Here is a 21,600-nt window from a genome sequence, read left to right on the forward strand (position 1 = left end):
GTCAAACTCAATTCTTTGACAATTCTTTGTGGAATCACTGACACACTCTAAAAAAAAAAAGGGTTACAAATTACCCAACCTGGGCTGTTTTTAGCCCAGCGGCTGAGTATATATATATATATATATATATAGGACAGAACACATGTTGGGCTAATTTGACCAAAGTTGGGTAGTTTATGTAACCCAGCATGATGAGTTGATTTTACCCATTGATATTTTCAATAATATTATATATTTTTATATTATATAAATTTTTTCTTACCTCATGCATGAATTAGTAATACAGATTAAGTTAATCTTCTCAATCTTTGTAAAATACACAACTCAACTACTTGTTTAATACAGCATATTTTATACCTTTTTAACATATTGACTACATTTAAACTTGTTTAACAAACATTTTAGAAGTAAAAAGTAAACATTTAAAAGTACTTCAAGTGTAATCAACCGGTCTCTCAAAGCCAAAAGATGCTGTGACTGACTCCACAACCTGCATTTGACCCAGCCAAAGGGTTGCAGAAAAACTACCCGACACTGAAAAAATAACCAAAAAATAAAATAAAATAAATAATAATTACCCAAAATGCTCAACCCCTCTAAACAATAATCAAAACCTAATTTTATTCACCCGTCTTATTCTGTGTCTTTTCCTGCTCAAATTTTGGAGCTTCTTGTGGATTGCATGACACTCCATCAATATGAAGAATAAGAGACAAGCAGATGTGAAAGCGTGAAGGAGCCACTGAATGGAATCCTGCCTGCATTACCAGAGTGGCTTGAGTTGTATGTGACATCACAAGTAATTTGAGACTGCATTGAGAAGCTCCCTCCCTTTTTTTCTCCATGTGCTTCCCACCCTTGCCTTACTCCCTTCAATAGAACCACACTGTCCTTTCTCTCTTTCTCTCTTGGGCTCTACTTAAACCTTTTAACAACTGGGATAAAAAGCAACACCTCAACCAAGAAAAGCTCTCAGAGAATGCTTCATTAGCACTGCCTTTGAGAAAACACCAACAGCCATTTTAAAAGGGTGAGAGAGTCTTGAGTATTTTCTTTTCTGAGTATCTGTTGTATTGATTGAGCACATGGTCTATAAAATCAAACTGCTGTTGACAGAAAAGGCTTAATGGCTTAGGAGAGTTTTGTTACCACAATTACAGCCTTCATTATGTTCTATTACAAGTTTTTTAGTCATACAATTTGTTCTTTGATTGCAATTAACTGTACTTTTAGGTGGCTTTTTATGACACTTTGGGTTAGTGAGATTTACAGTCTGTTATTCCCCTCAATGACCCTACAGTGTTGTGAAGAATATGGCTATATATGATTTGAGATAATAGCATGTTTGAGCTGCAAAGGAAAATCTTTCTATGCACACTGCACATGACGTTATGCGGGTATCATATGTCCGATCGCAGGACTAGAATTACCTCGAGCCAGATATAAAAGGCCAATAGCTGATTTGGACTTGCATGGACTATGAAAGATTGGAAATAGATGGCAATATATATGTTCCTATGTCTTTTACTATGTCTTGAGATGTTTTCTGTTGACTGAGAGCAGTGTGTATCCACCCAAAATACCTACAAAAAATAAACAAGTCACTCTCTCTATGTGAGGTTGTTAGAATAGAATTTAAGCTTGGAATGTTTCTTTTTAGCTAAACTCCCATGACAATGTAAGAAAATCAACTTGATAGACATGTAGGTTGAATGTAAACTGTCAGTATAAGCATGTTTACATTCTCTCAGTTCTTCAAATGTTCCACAAAGTCTTCTTGATCAATAAAACAGGATTATATACTGTTTTGTACCAATACGTTTCAGACTAAATTGGGACTACGAAGAGCTCAAAATATCCAAAACATTCAAAAATGTGTTGCGCAACTTGTAAGAGTACACCCAGTGCATTGTGAGAAGTAAGCCAAGATTTATTCAGTAAAAGCTTTTAAAGAGCAACCAGGTCATGTATTCGGGGAATAGAGATATCAAATTTCATTCAACTTGGTAATGTCAGTTTGGTTATTCACTAGGATATTGGCAAACTTTTCAAAGGAAGAATTTTTAAAACAATTTCTTTAGCGTCATTTATAGGGATACGCTTTACTTTTCAACTATAGTGGTCATCAAAATGTATATTTAAACATTTGTTGGTCATAAAATGTCATCTGATCTTGATAACAAGTGTACACACAAGTCACAAGTACAGACAAAAGCTAAAGCTAACAACACAATTATAATCTTTCATATTTACTGAACACATTTAATTAAACATTCAGAATGCTATGAAAAAAGTAAGTGACTTGTTAGTACTTGGATGACCCACAATTGTTTTTTGATAGTTGTTCATGAATCCCTTGTTTTTCCTGAACAGTTTTCTAAAGAACTGCCCAGGTTCTGCACATTCTTTGGTTTTTCACAACAGTAACTATATGATTTTAAGATCCATATTTTCACTAAGGACCAGTGATGGATTCAACTCGACTACACGACTATTACAAAAGGTAGAAACATTTACTGATGCTCAGGAAGGTTTAAAAGCTGAGGGTGTAAACTTTTTGAAAATGATGATCAGGGTAAATTGTTCTTACTATGAAAAATTTGTATCTTATGTAGCTTCTGAAGGGCAATAATAAATGAAAAAAAAAAAAGATATTTAAACGAAATAAGAAAAAAAGACACATTATCGCCCTGTTCAAAAAAGTTTACTTGTCACTCTGGTGAAGATCAAACAACATTTTCTGACCAATAAATGCAAAAAAAAAAAACAAGCAATTCCAAAGGTTTCAAATACTTTTGCTTGTCACATTATATAGTATGTGAAAAGCAGTATGTCAGATGAGTAGGTTGTCCAAATACACATGAAAAAATAGGTGAATAATACTCGGATGTTCACCTGCTGTGACTTTGAATTTCACAGCCTGTGGACACTTTGTTATCCCAATGAGGCCATGTGAACTGTGAATTTAAGCCACTCTTTTCAAATGCAATTCAAGTGAAACTGCATTTGATATCAAGAATGTTGTTCATCATGGTTAAATTATACTTGTTAACTCCCAAGTGCATTATTTTTGTGGTGATTCTATGTAGCATGTAGCACTCAAAGGACAATGCTTGATTGTTTTACAAATGCATACCAAAAGAACATACTTTATCAGTGATCAAGAAGTATATTCCTCGTTAAATTCAGCACATATTTTGAAAGTACATGGTGTTGGACACAGCAGGTTTCACTGTGCACTTTACTTATCTGCAATTTGCCGGCCAAACACTTAGTCCCACCCTAAACTCATGCCATTGGTTGTGCTGATGTTGCTATGTCGAGTTAGTCAGGATGCTTCACTAGAGTGTATTGATAGCACGTCAGTAGTTAATGGCTTATTTATACTCTCTGCATAAGAAAGTATTTCAAAATGTGAACTTTAACTTAAATGTTGCTTAGTGCTAAAACTGGACGTCCAGTATTTCTTCCGCTGTTTGCTTGGAAAGCAAATTTAACCACAAAGAACAACAGCCCCTTCACCCAGTGTTTCATTTTAATGCGTCTGAGATCATGACTTCATATAATGTAATTTTGCTTACCAATTTTAGCTGTTGACTTCAGGTGAAGCACTTCCTGTTGTGTTGTAATCTTTGAAGCACATAAAGTTCTGTGGCTAGAGTGTGAAAAAAACATCACTTTCACAATATTTCCACTGTTTATGAAATATTTCCTTTCAGATAACCACTGTTATCTGAAAGGAAAAGTAGAGGAAATCATTATCAGGTGGAAAATGAAAAGGAATGTGTTAGATTTTTTGAAGGGCCGTTTAAGGCACAATGTACACACCAAAGGTGTGACCCACACAATTGATAAACCTCAAGAGGTTTCTGTAGCTTTTTTAAACGGATGTCCTGGACATATTGAATATACATGGCCACAACAGGGAAATGAGCCTGCAGAGAGATCAGCGAGTGCATTGTGTGGTCTACAACAATGACCAGACCTGGCTTCTTACTTCGGCTTCCACTCTTTGAGGCTTTCGGGTTGAAAAGTAATTCTGATGTGGAAAATGCATTCTGTTAGTGCTATTATATTAGCAAAAATGACTACGAGTTCACTCGAGCCTGCATTTTGGCACACAGATGTGTGTGGCCTCTGAGGCGAGGGGATCATATTATCTCCTGAAAAATGCTCTGGAAATTCAAGTATGGGCAAGTACACTACACAGTGTCTGCCATAACAAGAGCATTTGAGTACTCTAATACACCTCTAAACAAGACCTTCAAATGGATAGCAATAGTGTGAGATGTTGACTTATAGGGAGAGAGAGAGAGTTGAATGACAGGAAATGGATGGAGGCAAGGAGAGGAATGCCAGTGAAATGTGTGGAGAGATGGTTGCTCAGCTCTGATGGTCAGTGGGTGAAGATAGTATAGAGGGTGGGACCTGTGAAATCTTGTCCACAAATGTTGCTGCAATGTAGGTGTTTGTTAGTGTACCAGTGTGATTTAACAATACATTTGATGTATTTGTTTTAGGTCAATGCTTCTCAGATGGTTTTGCTTCAGATCCAGATTAGAGTGGTTACAATCTAGTACTATTACACTAAAGTAAACAAAAATGTTGTAAACATTCAAATAATGAAAATGTATAAATTATGATATTAACTATAATAACCATTTAAAATCTCATATTTACATTACTATTTACAATTTAACATTTACATTATTTTCAGCGTTAAACAGTTTGCGTTCACGAGGAATTTGTAATGTTTTTGAAAGTCTTTTATACTCACACAAAGGTATATATACACGCAGAAAATACAGTAAAAACAATACTATTGTGCAATATTATTACAAATTAAAATAGCTGTGTTCTATTTGAATATATTTTGAAATGTAATTTATTCCTGTGATGGTAAAGCTACATTTTCAGCGGCGATTACTGCAGAATCAGATGATCCTTCAGAAATCATTCTGATATGCTGATTAAGTGCTGACGAAAAGAAAAGAACTATTCATCAAAGAACAGCATTCATTCTAAATAAAATTATGAACCACATGTGCTAAATAATATTCAAAATTGTTAAAATGTTTAGTTTCTAATTTAATTTTTATTGCAAGCTATATATATTCTTTTAGCTCATGTAGTTCTTTTACAATGGTTTTCAAAGATGATGGCTGTCTACCTGTGGCTCATTTGGTTATCTTAGTAAGTAACGTGATTTGTTAAAATGCATTTTGCATTGTTTTCACTGCAGTCCGAAAGTTGAGTTTTACTATATGAATGTTAAGTCTCGAGAATCTCTTAAATTCAATTCTGCAGCAGCGAGTAAAGGGTTAAAAGTTATTCGATGTCCCAGACTCCCAGCACACCTCCCCCTCCCCCACCTCTTTCTCTGTCTTTCTCTTTCTCCCAGCCCCTCAATAATGTCTACAACCCACCCTGCATGTTTTAACTGAGTGCTAAGAAGTTTAAACAAATAACTCAATGACTCCTGAGAGTGAAGCGGAAAGGTTGTCTGAGCCAAGTAACATTTAGCATTTAAAAAATCAGATCCAGAGAACGTGGGATTACCAACAGTCATCTAGTGCTGCATGGAGAAAAGCTGCTCCAGGTAACAGCCAGTCTGGTCACACTAGTGTTTCACACTTGAACAGCCAGTTATTGGGAGTGTTGCTGGGTACGAGGTGGTCTTATCACAGAGAGGTTAAAACCTCTTTCTCCTCCTGACTGTAGGCAAGCTGCCTTCAGGGTGAAATTCTTGGCATATACACGAGTGTGACATTTTGCAGCTGACAAATTTATAGGGGATTTTTCCATGAAAAGGTTTTTGGTGTTCATTTAGTAAGACTTTGCTCTGTAGAATTACGCAAGCTGGAATCAGTTCCATGCCTTTAAAGTCAGTGATATTTGAGAAATGATCATTTGTATGTTGGTTTAAGAGTAAACTTAATAAGTTAACAAAAGCTTCCCTTCAGGAATGTTGTCCAGTTGGTTTCGGCTGTAGTTTTTGTATGACTCTATGACTCATGACTTCGCTTTTAAAACTTACATTTTTAAAATAACACTTTACAAAATGGTTCCATACGTTAACAGTAGTTACTGAAATAGCTTACATGAAATAACACTTAAACCATTTATTAATCTTCTTTAATGTTAATTTCTACATAGGCTTTACTAATATAGCTATAATTTGAATTTATATATAACATTACCTTAATATCCTGTAAGAAGAGGTGTTTTTATTTTTAGTTTATAATGCATTAACTAATTGATGTTTTACAGCTATATACAATTCTCAGAATGCATCAATAGGGTAAATTGATACTGTGTTATTTTAGTGTAATTTATATAGCCTACTATTACAGTATGTATTAATAGCTTTTATATTTTTTGTTTTCATTTTAACTTTTGTTTGTGTAATTTTGTTTTGTGCTGTTGACAGTTTTATTAATTTGTAATATTTATTTTTAACTATAGTTTTTTTCATCTATAGATATATATTTTCATTTAAGCTGAAGTTTTTCATCTATAATTATATTTCATTTGATTTCAGCTTTTTTCAATGAATGAAAAGGGCTTTTGAAAATAAAGGTGCTTCAAAAGGTTCTTCAAGCGATGCCATAGAAGAACCATTTTTGGTTCCACAAAGAACCATTTAGTCAAAGGTTCTTTAAAAGAACCATCTCTTTCTTACCTTTTATAATCTGAAGAAGTTTATTCGCCACAAAGAACCTTTTGTGAAACAGAAAGGTTCTTCAGATGTTAAAGGTTCTTTATGGAACCATTTAGACAAAAAGGTTCTTCTATGGCATCGTGAAGCACCTTTATTTTTAAGAGTTTATCAATAAAACTGATTGTTTACGATGTACTATAATTGTGCGTTCACATTGTACATGATCTATCTCTCTATATAGTTTCTACTAAATGATCAGGGTTTTAATCTACTGGTAGCAGTTTTCAATACTGTACAATTTACTCTTCATTTGCATATGTATGGCAGTAAATGACTGTAACAAAAAAAAAAAAAAAATTCTATCAGTCTTTCAGTAGTGAGTTTAGGCAAGAAATAATAATTGTGAGTTTATGAGAAGCTGCTATAACTTTCCAAAACATTCTTCCACAATGCTTCATGATTGTTTAATTGTGCTCATGTGCCCACAGGCATTCATAAACATCACAGATTATATAATTCTCCAGATACTTCAGAATTACCATTCAGCCTGATGGCTCAGACACTTTTACCACAATGACTTTTAATACACAGTGTGGAATTTTGCCAGACCACAGTACATAAGGTCAACAACTCAATGTTAAATTTTGGAATCAATATACTGACAATCCATTAATCAGTTGAGGCTAATAAGAGTCACAAGCTTTTGAAAGAGTTGTGTTGCTTATACATCCTCCAGATTTTCTAAATACGCACTGCATATTCTCAAAGCATATTATATTTTTAAACTTAATTACTTTTCATTTCAAAAACCTATCTATTACAAGATTTTGTGTGTTTGAGGAAAGACCAAAGCATTAATCAGCATGTGCTGGCAGCATGTTATTATTACAACAAATCTTATCAAGTTTTTGGGTGTACAAGGTTGTGCTCGGAAAGCAGTTTGGGAACTACAGCTGGTAGGGGCTGCTGGAAAGTTTCCAAACCTCCGAAGCCTGAGCCACGTATTCAGACTTGTGGCTGAATGTGACTGTGAGTTTCATATCCAACAGTAATTCACCTTGTTACTTCTTCCCACAGCAGGGTCTTATAAACACGCTGATCTCATATTTGTTTACATTTTTCTGATAGATTTGCCCTCGCACTGAAGAGGGATTTATTTCCATTTACACTTTCTTACGTGTTCGAGACACTGTGAGATAATTCGCATACACGTGGCAAGAAACATTCTTAGTAGAGCTGTTTGAGTCACATACTGCTACGTTTGTTAGCATGTGACCATTATTCCCGCCATATGGAATAGATCCCACTGATTTCAAAATCTGAACCATCAGTAGTTTGCAAACCACTACAGTTAATAGTGTTGGTTTGACTGATGACAGTCATAATGAAGGAGTACACATGTACATTTAATTCAATACTGTGCAGATCGTAAACACGACACAATATTGTAAAAAAGCTATAATAGTCTCTCAGTGATACTAAAATAACACTGACCTCTAGTCCTTGTGAAAGCTAAAAGACAGAATGTCAACGTCTCTTCAGAGCAAGTTTTGGCCACTCTTGTCAGTCAGTAAAGATTGGATGTGTGTCCCCTTTGGGGGTGAGTGTCGTAGCAACACAAAAACAGGAAGTATACTACTAAATCTTCTAGAGTTTTGGTAACTGTTATGGTGTACACGACGCTTTTAGAGTTACGAAATGACTAAATGGAGCACAGAAGGTTTTCAAGTCAAACATTATAGGTCACAGTTCCAAAGCTCTTCGTTCATCAGTGAATTCACACACATAGAGAACGTCATGTACCAGAACAATCATTTTCCTACAAGTGTGGTGTTTGACATGTCTGTCAAATCATTTTTTTTTTAATGTTCATTTACACAATTGAAAAGGCAAGAATCCAAAATAAACCCAGAATTACAGATCTCTTGTGTATTTTTATGCTCTTTCCCCACTTGAAACATAACCTTAAGAGCCAATCACAATAGAGGTGGTGGGAAACAGACACATGGACCTCATGTTTCCTGGACTTTTAGCTATATCCTTGACAGCTCTCACAGTCTTCTCATTGGATAACTTTCAGGAAAATGATTAAAAAGAGTCTACATAGAAAGTTATATGTCAAAAAGTGCAGTTAACAGTGTCAGGTATCTGAGTTAAGGCTGCTATAAAGTAGTGATTGTCATTGCAAAGTTTGTGTAACGTTAATATAGACATACTAAAATATCTGTACGACCAGCAAAGATTTGATTCTGTGTAAATGATGCAGCATTCCTTTGTTGTTTTAATGACAGAGTACATACTGCTCACTATTTTGGGGTCATTACAATATTTATATTTTTTGTTTTGTTTTGTTTTTCAGTTAATGCAGTTATAGTACTATATATATGCTGCTAACTAAGTGACATTCTTTTTGTAATATTTCAGTCTGCTTTAACTGCTTTTATTGTCATTTATTTCTTGCAGATCTACTTTAGAGAAAACGCTTCACTTCACACTTCACAAATTTCACTGCTCAAAAGAGAAAAAGAAAGAAAGAATACATCATGGAACTTCAGAAACTAACAAACGGTCATCACCAAGACTTTCAACATCTTGAGGAAGGGTACGTGTCATTCGTTCGTAGTGGTTTTGCTTTAAAAACAGAATTGCGAATATGCTTCCCGTGTCACTAAATCTGTCACTACATTTCTATTTTCTATTGGCCTGCAGATTCATGCTAAAAGCAAACACGCTATTTGGTTGCTTCACCTAGAATTGCTTTTCTAGAACAACACCACAGTCATAAGCAGTTACATGTATTTTAAGTGAATATTTGGGTGAACTTAAAATGAACCTAAAAGGAAAATGTGAGCATTGCAACATCATTAAAATATTTTTTTCCAGGGAGTGAGAAATTTAGCAGCATACCACAGCATAGCCTTCACCTCATTAGCACACAAAAATATCCTTGGATTTATGGTCACATTAATGCATTCCATAAAGGTTGAACAAATCGGCGTTAACTGTTCAACATCAACATATTAAGTGATATCATCCTTGACACATTTTATTACATATAAACACTATGATAAACTGGGTCTGGGCTGTTTAAATTTCAAGCACATCACATTTTTTTTAATGAGTGTCTTGTAAGGCAAAAGGGTTACCTTTGACATAAGATTTGGAAAGGGTCCTTGCGTCAATTAATTTTATGAACGTGAATCACCTGATTTACTGTTTACTGCCTACGAAATGAATATCAGGGGACAATAAATATAAAGAGTAAATGAAAAAGGTCCAAACGGTTAACTATAGTGAACAAGCAGGCCATGCTACCAATACTTACACATTAGACTTTTAAACTCTGTAGCATCATAATTGATGATCTGATAATTGCTGCATTTATAGAGTGTGACATTTGTCTATATGTTTTAGAGAGTCACCTGAACGAGAGGAGTTTTTACCACACAAGAGTGATGGAGGAAAACCCCCTCAGTTTACAGATGTGAGTACAGAAATCAAGCTCATATTAATAAAACAGGCCGTTTTCACCAAGATGCTTCTAATGAGTCTGTGGTTATTTTTTCCCCTCTTATCATCTCTGTGCCTGTTTTTTCTGCTAGTTTGAAGGAAAGACGTCATTTGGAATGTCTGTCTTCAACCTCAGCAATGCCATCATGGGCAGTGGGATTCTGGGACTGTCTTACGCCATGTCCAACACTGGTATCATCCTCTTTCTGTGAGTATCCCAGAATGCACCTCAAATCCCCCAGTCTCACAACTAGACATAATGTACAGTGGGGCAAAAAAGTATTTAGTCAGCCACCAATTGTGCAACTTCTCCCACTTAAAAAGATGAGAGAGGCCTGTAATTTTCATCATAGGTATACCTCAACTATGAGAGACAAAATGAGAAAAAACAAATCCAGAAAATCACATTGTAGGATTTTTAAAGAATTAATTGGTAAATTCCTCGGTAAAATAAGTATTTGGTCACCTACAAACAAGCAAGATTTCTGGCTCTCACAGACCTGTAACTTCTTCTTTAAGAGGCTCCTCTGTCCTCCACTCGTTACCTGTATTAATGGCATCTGTTTGAACTTGTTATCAGTATAAAAGACACCTGTCCACAACCTCAAACAGTCCAACTCCAAACTCCACCATGGCCAAGACCAAAGAGCTGTCAAAGGACACCAGAAACAAAATTGTAGACCTGCACCAGGCTGGGAAGACTGAATCTGCAATAGGTAAGCAGCTTGGTGTGAAGAAATCAACTGTGGGAGCAATTATTAGACAATGGAAGACATACAAGACCACTGATAATCTCCCTCGATCTGGGGCTCCACGCAAGATCTCACCCCGTGGGGTCAAAATGATCACAAGAACTGTGAGCAAAAATCCCAGAACCACACGGGGGGACCTAGTGAATGACCTGCAGAGAGCTGGGACCAAAGTAACAAAGGCTACCATCAGTAATACACTGTGCCGCCAGGGACTCAAATCCTGCAGTGCCAGACGTGTCCCCCTGCTTAAGCCAGTACATGTCCGGGCCCGTCTGAAGTTTGCTAGAGAGCATTTGGATGATCCAGAAGAGGATTGGGAGAATGTCATATGGTCAGATGAAAGCAAAATATAACTTTTTGGTAAAAACTCAACTAGTGGTGTTTGGAGGAGAAAGAATGCTGAGTTGCATCCAAAGAACACCATACCTACTGTGAAGCATGGGGGTGGAAACATCATGCTTTGGGGCTGTTTTTCTGCAAAGGGACCAGGACGACTGATCCGTGTAAACGAAAGAATGAATGGGGCCATGTATCGTGAGATTTTGAGTGAAAACCTCCTTCCATCAGCAAGGGCATTGAAGATGAAACGTGGCTGGGTGTTTCAGCATGACAATGATCCCAAACACACCACCCGGGCAACGAAGGAGTGGCTTCGTAAGAAGCATTTCAAGGTCCTGGAGTGGCCTAGCCAGTCTCCAGATCTCAACCCCATCAAAAATCTTTGGAGTCCGTGTTGCCAAGTGACAGCCCCAAAACATTACTGCTCTAGAGGAGATCTGCATGGAGGAATGGGCCAAAATACCAACAACAGTGTGTGAAAACCTTGTGAAGACCTACAGAAAACGTTTGACCTCTGTCATTGCCAACAAAGGGTATATAACAAAGTATTGAGATGAAATTTTGTTATTGACCAAATACTTATTTTCCACCATAATTTGCAAATAAATTCTTTAAAAATCCTACAATGTGATTTTCTGGATTTTTTTTTTCTCATTTTGTCTCTCATAGTTGAGGTATACCTATGATGAAAATTACAGGCCTCTCTCATCTTTTTAAGTGGGAGAACTTGCACAATTGGTGGCTGACTAAATACTTTTTTGCCCCACTGTAAGTGGTCTTACATGGCATTTATAACCATTTGAATGATCTAATGAACATTATATAAATCTTTGATCGTTTTTAGCACATATTTTCAACTGCATAGATCATTTACATGAGACATTCTGTTCCGTGTTTTCTGCTTGTTTTAACAGGATCTTGTTGACCTGCATTGCTGTCTTGTCATCATACTCTGTCCATCTTCTGCTGAGGAGCGCAGGGGTTGTAGGTACGGCCGATTCAAGAGATTTGGTCATTATTTAAAATGTTTGTTATAAAAATCAAATGAGACTTTTATAGGGGTGTCCCCGAATAGTCGACGATTCGATGCTTCGATTCGAGGAGCCTGATTCGACTCCCAATCTCACAGTCGAATATTCGCGGGGTATTATGATAATACCATTTTGGCTACATGGGGGTGCTCAGTGTCTGATTTCACATCGAACTACCGGTTTTCTCCCAATAAGTTAATATACAGCCTATTATGATAATGCTGTAAATAAGAATGTTAAAAGAAAAAAGCTTTAAATAAATATGTTAACCTGCCTGAATAAATCCAACTTCCCCTATAGATTAAAGTTTCACTTTCTAATCCGTGACGGACAGAGGAGCATTCTTGGCGACAGGGATTTAAATCTTTAACAAGATTCAAATTGACACAGGCAGAGTGGAAGACTTCTTCTTCTTCTTCTTCTTTTTTCTCGATCAGGTAGGGTACAACAAGTGATTCCAAAACGTTTCAGTCGTTTTATTTATATCGTGTATATATTATTTATCTCGTATAAGATGCATTTGGTTGAGTTACGCTGTGGTAAAGCGCTTCATTGTAGTAGGCTACTATACGATTTTCTCTTCAGCGCGCGGTGCGAGCAGAACAACAATGCAGAATAATTAATAACTATGACTGGCACTGTCATATACATAGAATTATAATGAGAACACTATTATAATAAAACGCTGTGATTTTTTAGTGTTTAGTTGTGTTTCTGCATGTTAGTGCGTGAAGAACGCGTCCACAAAATTAGTTCATTCAGAGCCGCGCGTTAATGTGCATTCGGGGCATTTTGTGCAGATAGCTTATAAATTGTAATATTAACGTTATGTTATATAAATAACGAAGCGTATTCTATGTGAGATAAATTAGTTAAATCCCATTGATTAAAAACCTGCTATCATATTCTTCATTCTACTGGTCATCTTCAGCACGCGCAGCTCAAAACAGAAATGCAGAACTTTATAACTACGATCATATACATAACGTTATAATGAGAGCACTATTGTAAAAAAAAAAAAAAAAATGTTGTGAATTCTGGAGGATTTCGCTGACCTTTAATGTTAACTATCTTTTAATCAAAACATAAAACATTATTTACGCCGTTTGTATCTGCGGGGCGTCCGTTACACATTTAACTTGAGTATTTATGACTGTCGAACGTCTGACTTGACTCTTGGTAATATATTTTGCCCCGCCCCCAAAATATGATTCGACTATGAAAATCCTTAGTCGGGGACACCCCAAGACTTTTAATATTGCTTCTTTTTGTACAGTGGGGTTAAATGCTTCTATTTTGCATTATTTTTCAATTAAATACAGTAGTTTTATTAAAAATCATTATAGCAATTTGATTGAATAAATAATCTAATAATATATATATTATATAAATATATACACATTTCAGAATGTCTTATTCATTGTCACCCTTCTGATTTAATGACAATGATGATATAAGACATAATTCAATATAAACTTTAAAACTTTTAACTAAACTGTAAATCTTTAATTTAAAGCTTTTTGATTATTTCCAGGTTAAATAAAATTTTTAATGCCATTTTTTCAGTGTGATGTCAGAGTTTTGGACCCCACTGTATATAAGGATTTTAGTTAGTTCATCAGGATAAATCATTAATCACTAACCTGTCTGTACAGGGATTCGCGCTTATGAACAACTGGGTAAACGAGCATTTGGACACCCGGGAAAAATACTGGCAGCTCTTGTCATAACAATGCACAACATTGGTGGTAAGTTAGAGTTTTGGGTCAGTTCTGATCTTATTTCCAAACTCCCTTTTTTTCTCTGTATCTTTTGATGAACACTGTACCAGATCCGGTTATACTGATTATAATTTATTGTTCTCCATTAGATTGAAATAATATCTCTCTCTGTACAATTTGGTCTGTTAGTAGGACATGAAAATGTAAATTTATAAAGGCTTTTTACTGATCATAAGTTTAGAAGCAGTCCCTGAGTTTTATGAGGAATGGTATATGTCCATAAGATAACAGCACTACGTAATGTTTTATTTAAAGTTTTATTGTCCTGCCAGGGGTATTATAATATATTATACTGCACAGGCAAAACTCACCTTAGGCTACAAGCCAAAAGGATCTGCAATTTACTGCATAAGGGAGTCAGTATGACCAAACTGTGTTTGATGAATCCATCTCTCTTTCTTTCAGCTATGTCTAGCTACCTCTTCATTGTGAAGTATGAATTACCTCTGGTTATTCAGACTTTCCTTGGCCTTCAGCACAGCAGTGGGTGAGAAACCAATCATCTGCTTATCCCCGTGTTCTCCTAATGAGTCTAATTTAATCTAGCCAAGAATTAGATACAATTTTGGGTCATCCAAGGTAACTGCTGGAACATTCCAGCCTCAGAGCAATCCAAATCCTTCAAATGTTGTTGAAATACACAAACATTTGCTAAGTTCCTTCACGTAAACTTATTCTCTCTTCTTTTCTTTTTTTTTAAAAAGTGAGTGGTTCCTGAATGGCAACTATCTGATCATCATTGTGTCCATTTTAATCATCTTGCCCCTTGCCCTGATGAGACAACTTGGTAAGCCATTCTGCTCTGTGTTTGTTGTGAATCTATCCTTTTTACAGAGAAATAACCAGTGAACTGGTGACAGAACCAAGTCAAGTAAATTTATTTTCTATCTTATGGATCTTCATGCCTTACAGTCCCATATTAGCAGAACAGAGCTGGGTGATGATATAGTATAATATGAGCATTTTGTGGAATATTGTCTGTTTTTTTTTGTTGTTGTTGTTGTAGGGTACTTGGGTTACACCAGTGGCTTCTCTCTGACATGCATGGTTTTCTTCCTGATCTCAGTAAGTTCACTTAATGCTGTGGTCTGTGTGTGGGCTTTTTGTAAAAGATCACTCAAAACACTGCTACTTCTCTTATTCAATTCAATTCATTTAAGCTTTATTAGCATGACTGTGTAACACAATGTTGCCAAAGCATTAACAAATATATAACAACAACAACATAAATAATAATAAATAAAATCCATCTAAATAAATGAAAAGATAAAGTAAGTCAGTTTCGAGTTAATCATGTTTAACATCTAACATTGTGAATGGTTAATACATATTTTGTTGTTGTTGTGGATAGGGTCTTTAAAACAGCTCTATTCATTTATACTGTTATCAGCACATGTTGAAGTAGATTCGTCTCTTGTCTCTGAGATAATATGTGCTGTTAATGCAGCGTTATGCCGAGTTCACACTGCACGATTTTAGCCCGATTTTTCACTCGCCGACAGGTTTTGATAAATCGCCGACAAATGCCCGACATCGGAGGAAAATCGGAGCTCGTTCACGCGAGTGACAATCGCGCAGTGTGAATTACCAAAGACGCGATCTGAGAGAATCGCCGACACGTCGCCGACGCCCGTGAAATATTTGGCATGCTAAATATCTGGAGCTGTCGGCGATTCACAATCACACTGTGTGCAAAGATTTCTGACTGAAAACTACATCACGATGACCTTCAGCCAATGAGAGACAAAGATACAGGGCAGAGGGAAGTTCGGTGAGGAGTTATAGACCATATCAGTATTTTAATATGTACAATTATATCATACAGAAACAAGCACAAACGCTTGACCAGCCGCAACATCAGCATAACAGTTACTGCAAAATTATTATTTACCACTCTTTGCAGAACACAATCCCTGTTCCCTGCATCTCCCTCCTGCATAATCTGTTTTTGTTTTTGTAGCTGGAAATCAGCGCACAGACCATTTGCGGGCTATATTTTTTTAATGCTTCCAGTCTCGCTGGAGAACAACGGGCTGAGGGCAGGTTCTCGCGTTATTTCCTTATCACTTCTCGCGTGTGTTTTGTTGTGAAACGTAGTTTGCGGATCAGACAGAGTTGTCGGCGATTCTTTCTATTGTGAAATCGTGCAATGTGAAAGCCCCTGTCGCCGATCCATCGTGCAATGTGAACACAGCAGCGACTGAATGCTTCCCCAGATAGTCACGCAGTGTGAAAACAACTTTGAAAATCTGCAAAATCGTGCAGTGTGAACTCGGCATTAGAAAACTCCATCAGTTTTTTTTTACTTTCACTTTCTGTATGACTGAAGTTAAGACGTTCACCGGCATAACTATTGCGCAAAGTTTGCACGTTGCTTGTGTGATATCCATTGGCTCACCTTCATGGTTTAAAACTACATGAATACATGAAAGAGGAATCAATTCGGTATGCCGCACTGTCTGAAACAGATCTCTATGCTTGTGCTCGCTTCTGGTGTGTGCGAGTACAGAGAGCAAGTAACGAATTGAGTTCTGTTTCGTTTCTTCTTGTGGTTTTAAATAGATTGAACGTGTAAATTGGCAAATTAATCTGCGAATCACATGCCTAACGGTGGGGTCTGGACCTGGTCCGTATATCACGGATCAACTGCGATCCGTTTAAGCCCTATGACAGATCAGAGCAATCTTTTATTTACTAATTTAACCATCGTCAAATTGCTACTCTATATCAATCGCATACAACGAAAATAAAGAGTAATTAGAAAAATCATTTACGCACAATAAATAACAGAGCGTCATATCTATACACATTTTCCCCAGAACTTTCTCGGCCCGGTAGTGGGTCGCGACCCGGTGGTTGGGGACCTCTGACTTAATCTGTATTTAGGGAGGATTTGTCTTTCTTTAAATGGTTTAATCAATAAATAATTGGCAGATTTAGTGGTTCTGTTATAGGGTTGAGTAGCATTGGAGTCTATTTTGAAGGTCAAAGTGTATTTTTAGAGATTCATCATGAGTGTCTTTTAGATTTTTGTCAATTTCTTTAATATAAACTCTTTAACATTCTTCAATATTTCTGGCTCTCTTTCTCCTTGTCTCATTTTTGGCTTTCGTCCTCTCCTGTTTGTCATTATAACTTCACGTTTTTGTACCCTAGGTCATCTATAAGAAGTTCAACATCCCTTGTCCTTTTGATGGTTTCAGCAACCACACTGCTGAAAACATATCTTTTGATGGTGAATGTGAAGCCAAATACTTCACTATCAACCAGCAGGTCAGGAACTGTCCTTATCATTGCAAGAATCTATTCAGGATGTCCATTTCTAAGTAACATGCTTAACTCTTTAAGACCTCCACCGCAGTCAGACAGAAACTGACAGGAAATGCTTAGTATGTAGGTGGAAATAAAGCTACCAAGCAACTACAAATTTGAGTATGATGATACAGGTGTGAGACCGCCTCACTGTGTGAGATAAGGAACTGCCTTGTGTAATTTCAGTTACTCTGGTTGTTTTGCAGACAGCCTATACGGTTCCCATCTTGGCCTTCGCTTTTGTATGCCACCCTGAGGTGCTGCCGATCTACACCGAGCTGCGCAAGTACGTTCAGAAAACACACGCTCTCTATGAAAATATTCATGACCACTAATAATAATTGTGGTCACTGTTTGAAAACAAAACAGATTGTATTTCATTTGACAGATACTTATAATGTACACTACCATTCAAAACTTCGGGTTTTAAAACTTTTAAATGGTATCAAGACATTGGGTGTTTAAAAGGAAGAGTCTATTATTTTTTTGCAAAAAGAGAGACATGAGTCAAAAAAAAGTCTCCTTTTATGATTGTTGTTTTGATACTTCTAGTCCCACAAAGAGACGCATGCAGGCCATTGCCAACGTGTCCATCCTGGGGATGTTTGTCATGTATCTACTCACTGCCATCTTTGGCTACCTCACCTTTTATTGTAAGCACTCTGGATTATAAATTCAAAATTTTGTCTAATGCTGCAAGCGAGGCATCACTGATGCTGTCTTGTTATAGGCTAGACTCACATTTGTCTCTGCCATAGTTGTTTCAAAATAAACAAGTTTTGGGACCTGTATCTGTTTCCTTGTGTGTGTAATTTAAGCACAGCCTAGAAATAATAGTAATTCTCAATATATGAATCTCTCTCAGTAAACACAGAGGCAGAACTTCTACACACCTACAACAAGGTGGATCCTCTGGACACGCTCATCCTGTGTGTACGTCTGGCCGTGCTGGTGGCTGTGACTCTGACTGTTCCTGTTGTGCTCTTCCCGGTAATGAGACGGGTTTTTTTTGACAGTTATATGGTGACGTCCAACTAGCTTTCCTGCTTTATATTTCTGAAAAGACAAAACCGTGTTGCAACATACTGTCAAATGTAAAGGGATACTCCACACAAAAATGATACTCGCACTTATGCTGTCCCAGATGACTGTCTTTCTTCAGATGAACATAAAGATTTTTAGAAAAAAATTTTGGCGAGTGCATATACTGCAAGTGTATGCTTCAAAAACCACACAAACTGAAGGAATAGAAATCTTCACTGTATGACCCAAGTTGATAAATCAATGTCTTCTGAAGAGAAATGATAGAGACAAATACTAACATTTTCAACTTTTTGGACTATAATCCAGCACTTCCAGCCAACTGTCATATATTTGGTTCATGAGAGCTTGGTAAAGTGCTATGTCAGCACTTTCACACAATGTGCTGAAATCACAATGTGGTCATGCTTACATCAAGTGTGACCTCATGAACCCGTGTAAGACACGGTGTACAGTTTAAGAAGTTTCAAATATTACTTAACTGTGGTGAAAAATTACACATTTTAAGGTCCTATTAACTTGCATTATTTGGACAGAGATGGGTTATTTAAAAAAAAAAAAAATCTTTGTGTTCATTTGAAGAACGAAAGACATATACATCTGGGATGGCATGAGGGTGAGTAAATGATAAAAGAGAATATTTATTTTCATTTTTGGGTGGAGTGTCCCTTTAATGTTAAAAGACTCAGTAAACAATCTTTAAATGCAGGGCAGATGTTTAAATTATTTCGATTCCTTTGTCATATTGTGTTTTCAGATTCGCAGAGCCCTCCTTCAGCTTCTATTCCCTGATAAGCCCTTCCATTGGGTGCGTCACATCTCTATTGCATTGTGTCTCCTTTTCGTAGTCAACCTGCTCGTCATTTGTGTGCCCAACATTCGTGACATTTTTGGCATCATTGGTGAGTAAATAATGAAAATTGTAGACATGCACCTAAAGAAAATACCAGTGCTTGCAATGCAGCGAAAGAACATTACTGTAGATTTAGTTTAGTTGCGAGAAAATCTAATAAGCATCAAAATACCTGTCACACACAAGTATTGGGAATAATAATAAATGACTGAAAGTGACTTCTGTGTTAGCTGCGCTACCTTTATCTCTTTTACAATTGCCACTATTGACAGTCAGCAAATGGATCTTTTTTACCAAAATATCACCAATGTGACCACATTTTTTGTTCATTTCATAGGTGCAACCTCTGCTCCGAGCTTGATCTTCATTCTCCCAGGTCTTTTTTACATCCGTATCGTTTCCACTGAACCAATGAACTCGAGACCAAAAATTCAGGCATGACTTAAACTTTCTCTACATTTTTGAATCAATATAAGGTTAAAATAAATCAAAAGGGAACGCAATTTTATTATGGTAGTCATTAAAAGCTCCTGCTCTCGTGTTTCAGGCTGCCTGCTTCACTGCTCTGGGCTTCCTCTTTATGAGCATGAGCTTGACATTCATCACACTGGATTGGGTCTACGGGGAGAATCGAAGTGGAGGAGGTCACTGATCTTCAACCACAATACCGTAAGGGTCCAAAAAGCCTTCTTAGAGGAACATCACTACCTCTCTCCTGAACTTGAGAGAAACCAAAACATCACTTAGGCTGGACCCAACTCACCTCAGATCTGTTTTCCCACTGAGTAAGGAAAGGACTGATGTCCTGCCATCTTTAAAATAAAAATGGATAACAATCCTATGATGTTTCATGGTGGAGGATTTCTGGGGGACACAGAAATGTCATGCCAATTTGAGGCATAAACGGGCCTCGTAATGTTAAATGATGCTTGTGTTGGAGATGGAAGTCCGCTAAACAGCTTTAAAATAATGCTAAAAGATACAGCAGAAACCAAAGTAAATAACTGGAGAGGTTTGTTTTGTCTGACGGATACCAGGAAACAATCAAGTTTGTCACATAGCCTATCATCTGTTCTGTTGTCCTCATCAAATGAAAGCCATAGTCCCAGAGTGCAATACTAGGGAAATTGAAATATATTTTCCTGCTTCAATTTGTTCATTAAAAAATGTTGCTCGATTAGGAAATTCAACATCATCTCGGAATGGCTGCAGACCTGAACTGAATATGTCAGTGTCTGTTATATCTGAGAATGAAATTGATGAATTTGTGAAATTGTCCAGAAAAATTCAGTTGAAAATTGGTCCTGAAATATTGTGTGATATAAACTGCTCTACAATTGAAAACAGACAATCAGCTTTACACCGTTTCAGGGTTTTTTTTTTTTTTTTTCTGTTGGATATCATATATTATGTCAAACAAATGTGAGGTACGTACAGTTGCAGTATTTTGTGGTGCAGTGAGGTGGAATGCCATCTATTGTGAGGAACAGGTGAATAACTATGGTTAAGGTGCTTAATTACATTGCTGTGATGCATATAATGATGCAAACAAAGCCTAACCTGTGAATTCTGTCATTCATGACATATTCTCATTGATCTGTCACAATCTAACAACAGTATAATGTGTCATGAATTGTCAAACTCATCTCTAATTATTTTAATTAAGTTATATTTTTCCCAGGATATGATGGAAAAGTAATTGCATAGTCTGTTTGTAAAGGAAAAACTATTAAATAGGAAACTTTTAGACCCCACTGAAATTTTTACTCCAACAATTGCCGAAAACCCTTACACAACAAAATCAACAATGACTTTGCATGCCATTAAATGACATCTTTTCCTCCTGGTCCCCTGTACACTGTGAGGCAATGCTTGAAAGTGATCTCAGTGCACACCCACTCACAGTATCAGACCATTGCAAATAGCTTTAAAGAATGGCAATCCCCCTCCTCTTCAAGTTCCCACTGTCCTGCAATGCCTATTTATTGTTTTAGGGGAAATAAATATATTGTTTCAATGACTCTGTGTTTGTTAGTTAATTAGAAAACAGGTGCCAAAATTGTATGAGGTTGAAGATTGACAGTTCCAATGTGAAACACAAATGCACCAAAGAGAGTAGGCAGTTGAACAAGTGGCTTTTTCTACTGCTTTTACATTTGTTTGTTGGTTAACTGAACTGGCCTTTGACTTTGTCATACTTGCCGTTTTCAATAAAGATTGTGTGGTCAGTATTAAAAAGTGCAACATGTATGTTTTTATTTTTTGTGTACCCCTGTGAGGACAGTGACACTTATAATGTCAATTTATTGAATCCCTTATG

The 21,600-nt window shown here is 36.6% G+C and overlaps 1 protein-coding gene across 2 annotated transcripts; it reads left to right on the forward strand.

Moving 5' to 3' along the window:
- The first annotated feature begins 301 nt into the window (after positions 1-301).
- Positions 302-21,528, forward strand: slc38a5b (solute carrier family 38 member 5b). Of its 2 annotated transcripts, none has more exons than XM_058785371.1 (16): positions 302-1,030; positions 9,125-9,263; positions 10,076-10,145; positions 10,264-10,379; positions 12,177-12,250; positions 13,949-14,041; positions 14,480-14,561; positions 14,779-14,861; positions 15,081-15,139; positions 17,231-17,347; positions 17,593-17,672; positions 17,939-18,039; positions 18,252-18,376; positions 19,185-19,329; positions 19,618-19,715; positions 19,828-21,528. In XM_058785371.1, the coding sequence occupies exons 2-16, from the start codon at positions 9,205-9,207 to the stop codon at positions 19,930-19,932; spliced, it is 1,407 nt and encodes a 468-aa protein (XP_058641354.1). In that variant the 5' UTR covers positions 302-1,030; positions 9,125-9,204; the 3' UTR covers positions 19,933-21,528. The 2 variants fall into 2 exon arrangements, with proteins under 2 accessions (XP_058641354.1, XP_058641355.1); XM_058785372.1 differs by lacking the exon at positions 302-1,030 and adding an exon at positions 5,363-5,599.
- The last annotated feature ends 72 nt before the right edge of the window (positions 21,529-21,600 follow it).

Source organism: Onychostoma macrolepis, chromosome 08 (assembly GCF_012432095.1).
Source record: "Onychostoma macrolepis isolate SWU-2019 chromosome 08, ASM1243209v1, whole genome shotgun sequence".
In the NCBI taxonomy this organism is placed as follows: domain Eukaryota; kingdom Metazoa; phylum Chordata; class Actinopteri; order Cypriniformes; family Cyprinidae; genus Onychostoma; species Onychostoma macrolepis.

Coding starts and splice junctions, on each gene's coding strand:
- slc38a5b (XM_058785371.1), top strand. CDS start 9,205: ATGGAACTTCAGAAACTAACAAACGGTCATCACCAAGACTTTCAACAT. Junction 14,562..14,778: donor GGCCTTCAGCACAGCAGTGG/GTGAGAAACCAA, acceptor TTTTTTAAAAAG/TGAGTGGTTCCTGAATGGCA. Junction 19,330..19,617: donor TGACATTTTTGGCATCATTG/GTGAGTAAATAA, acceptor TTCATTTCATAG/GTGCAACCTCTGCTCCGAGC.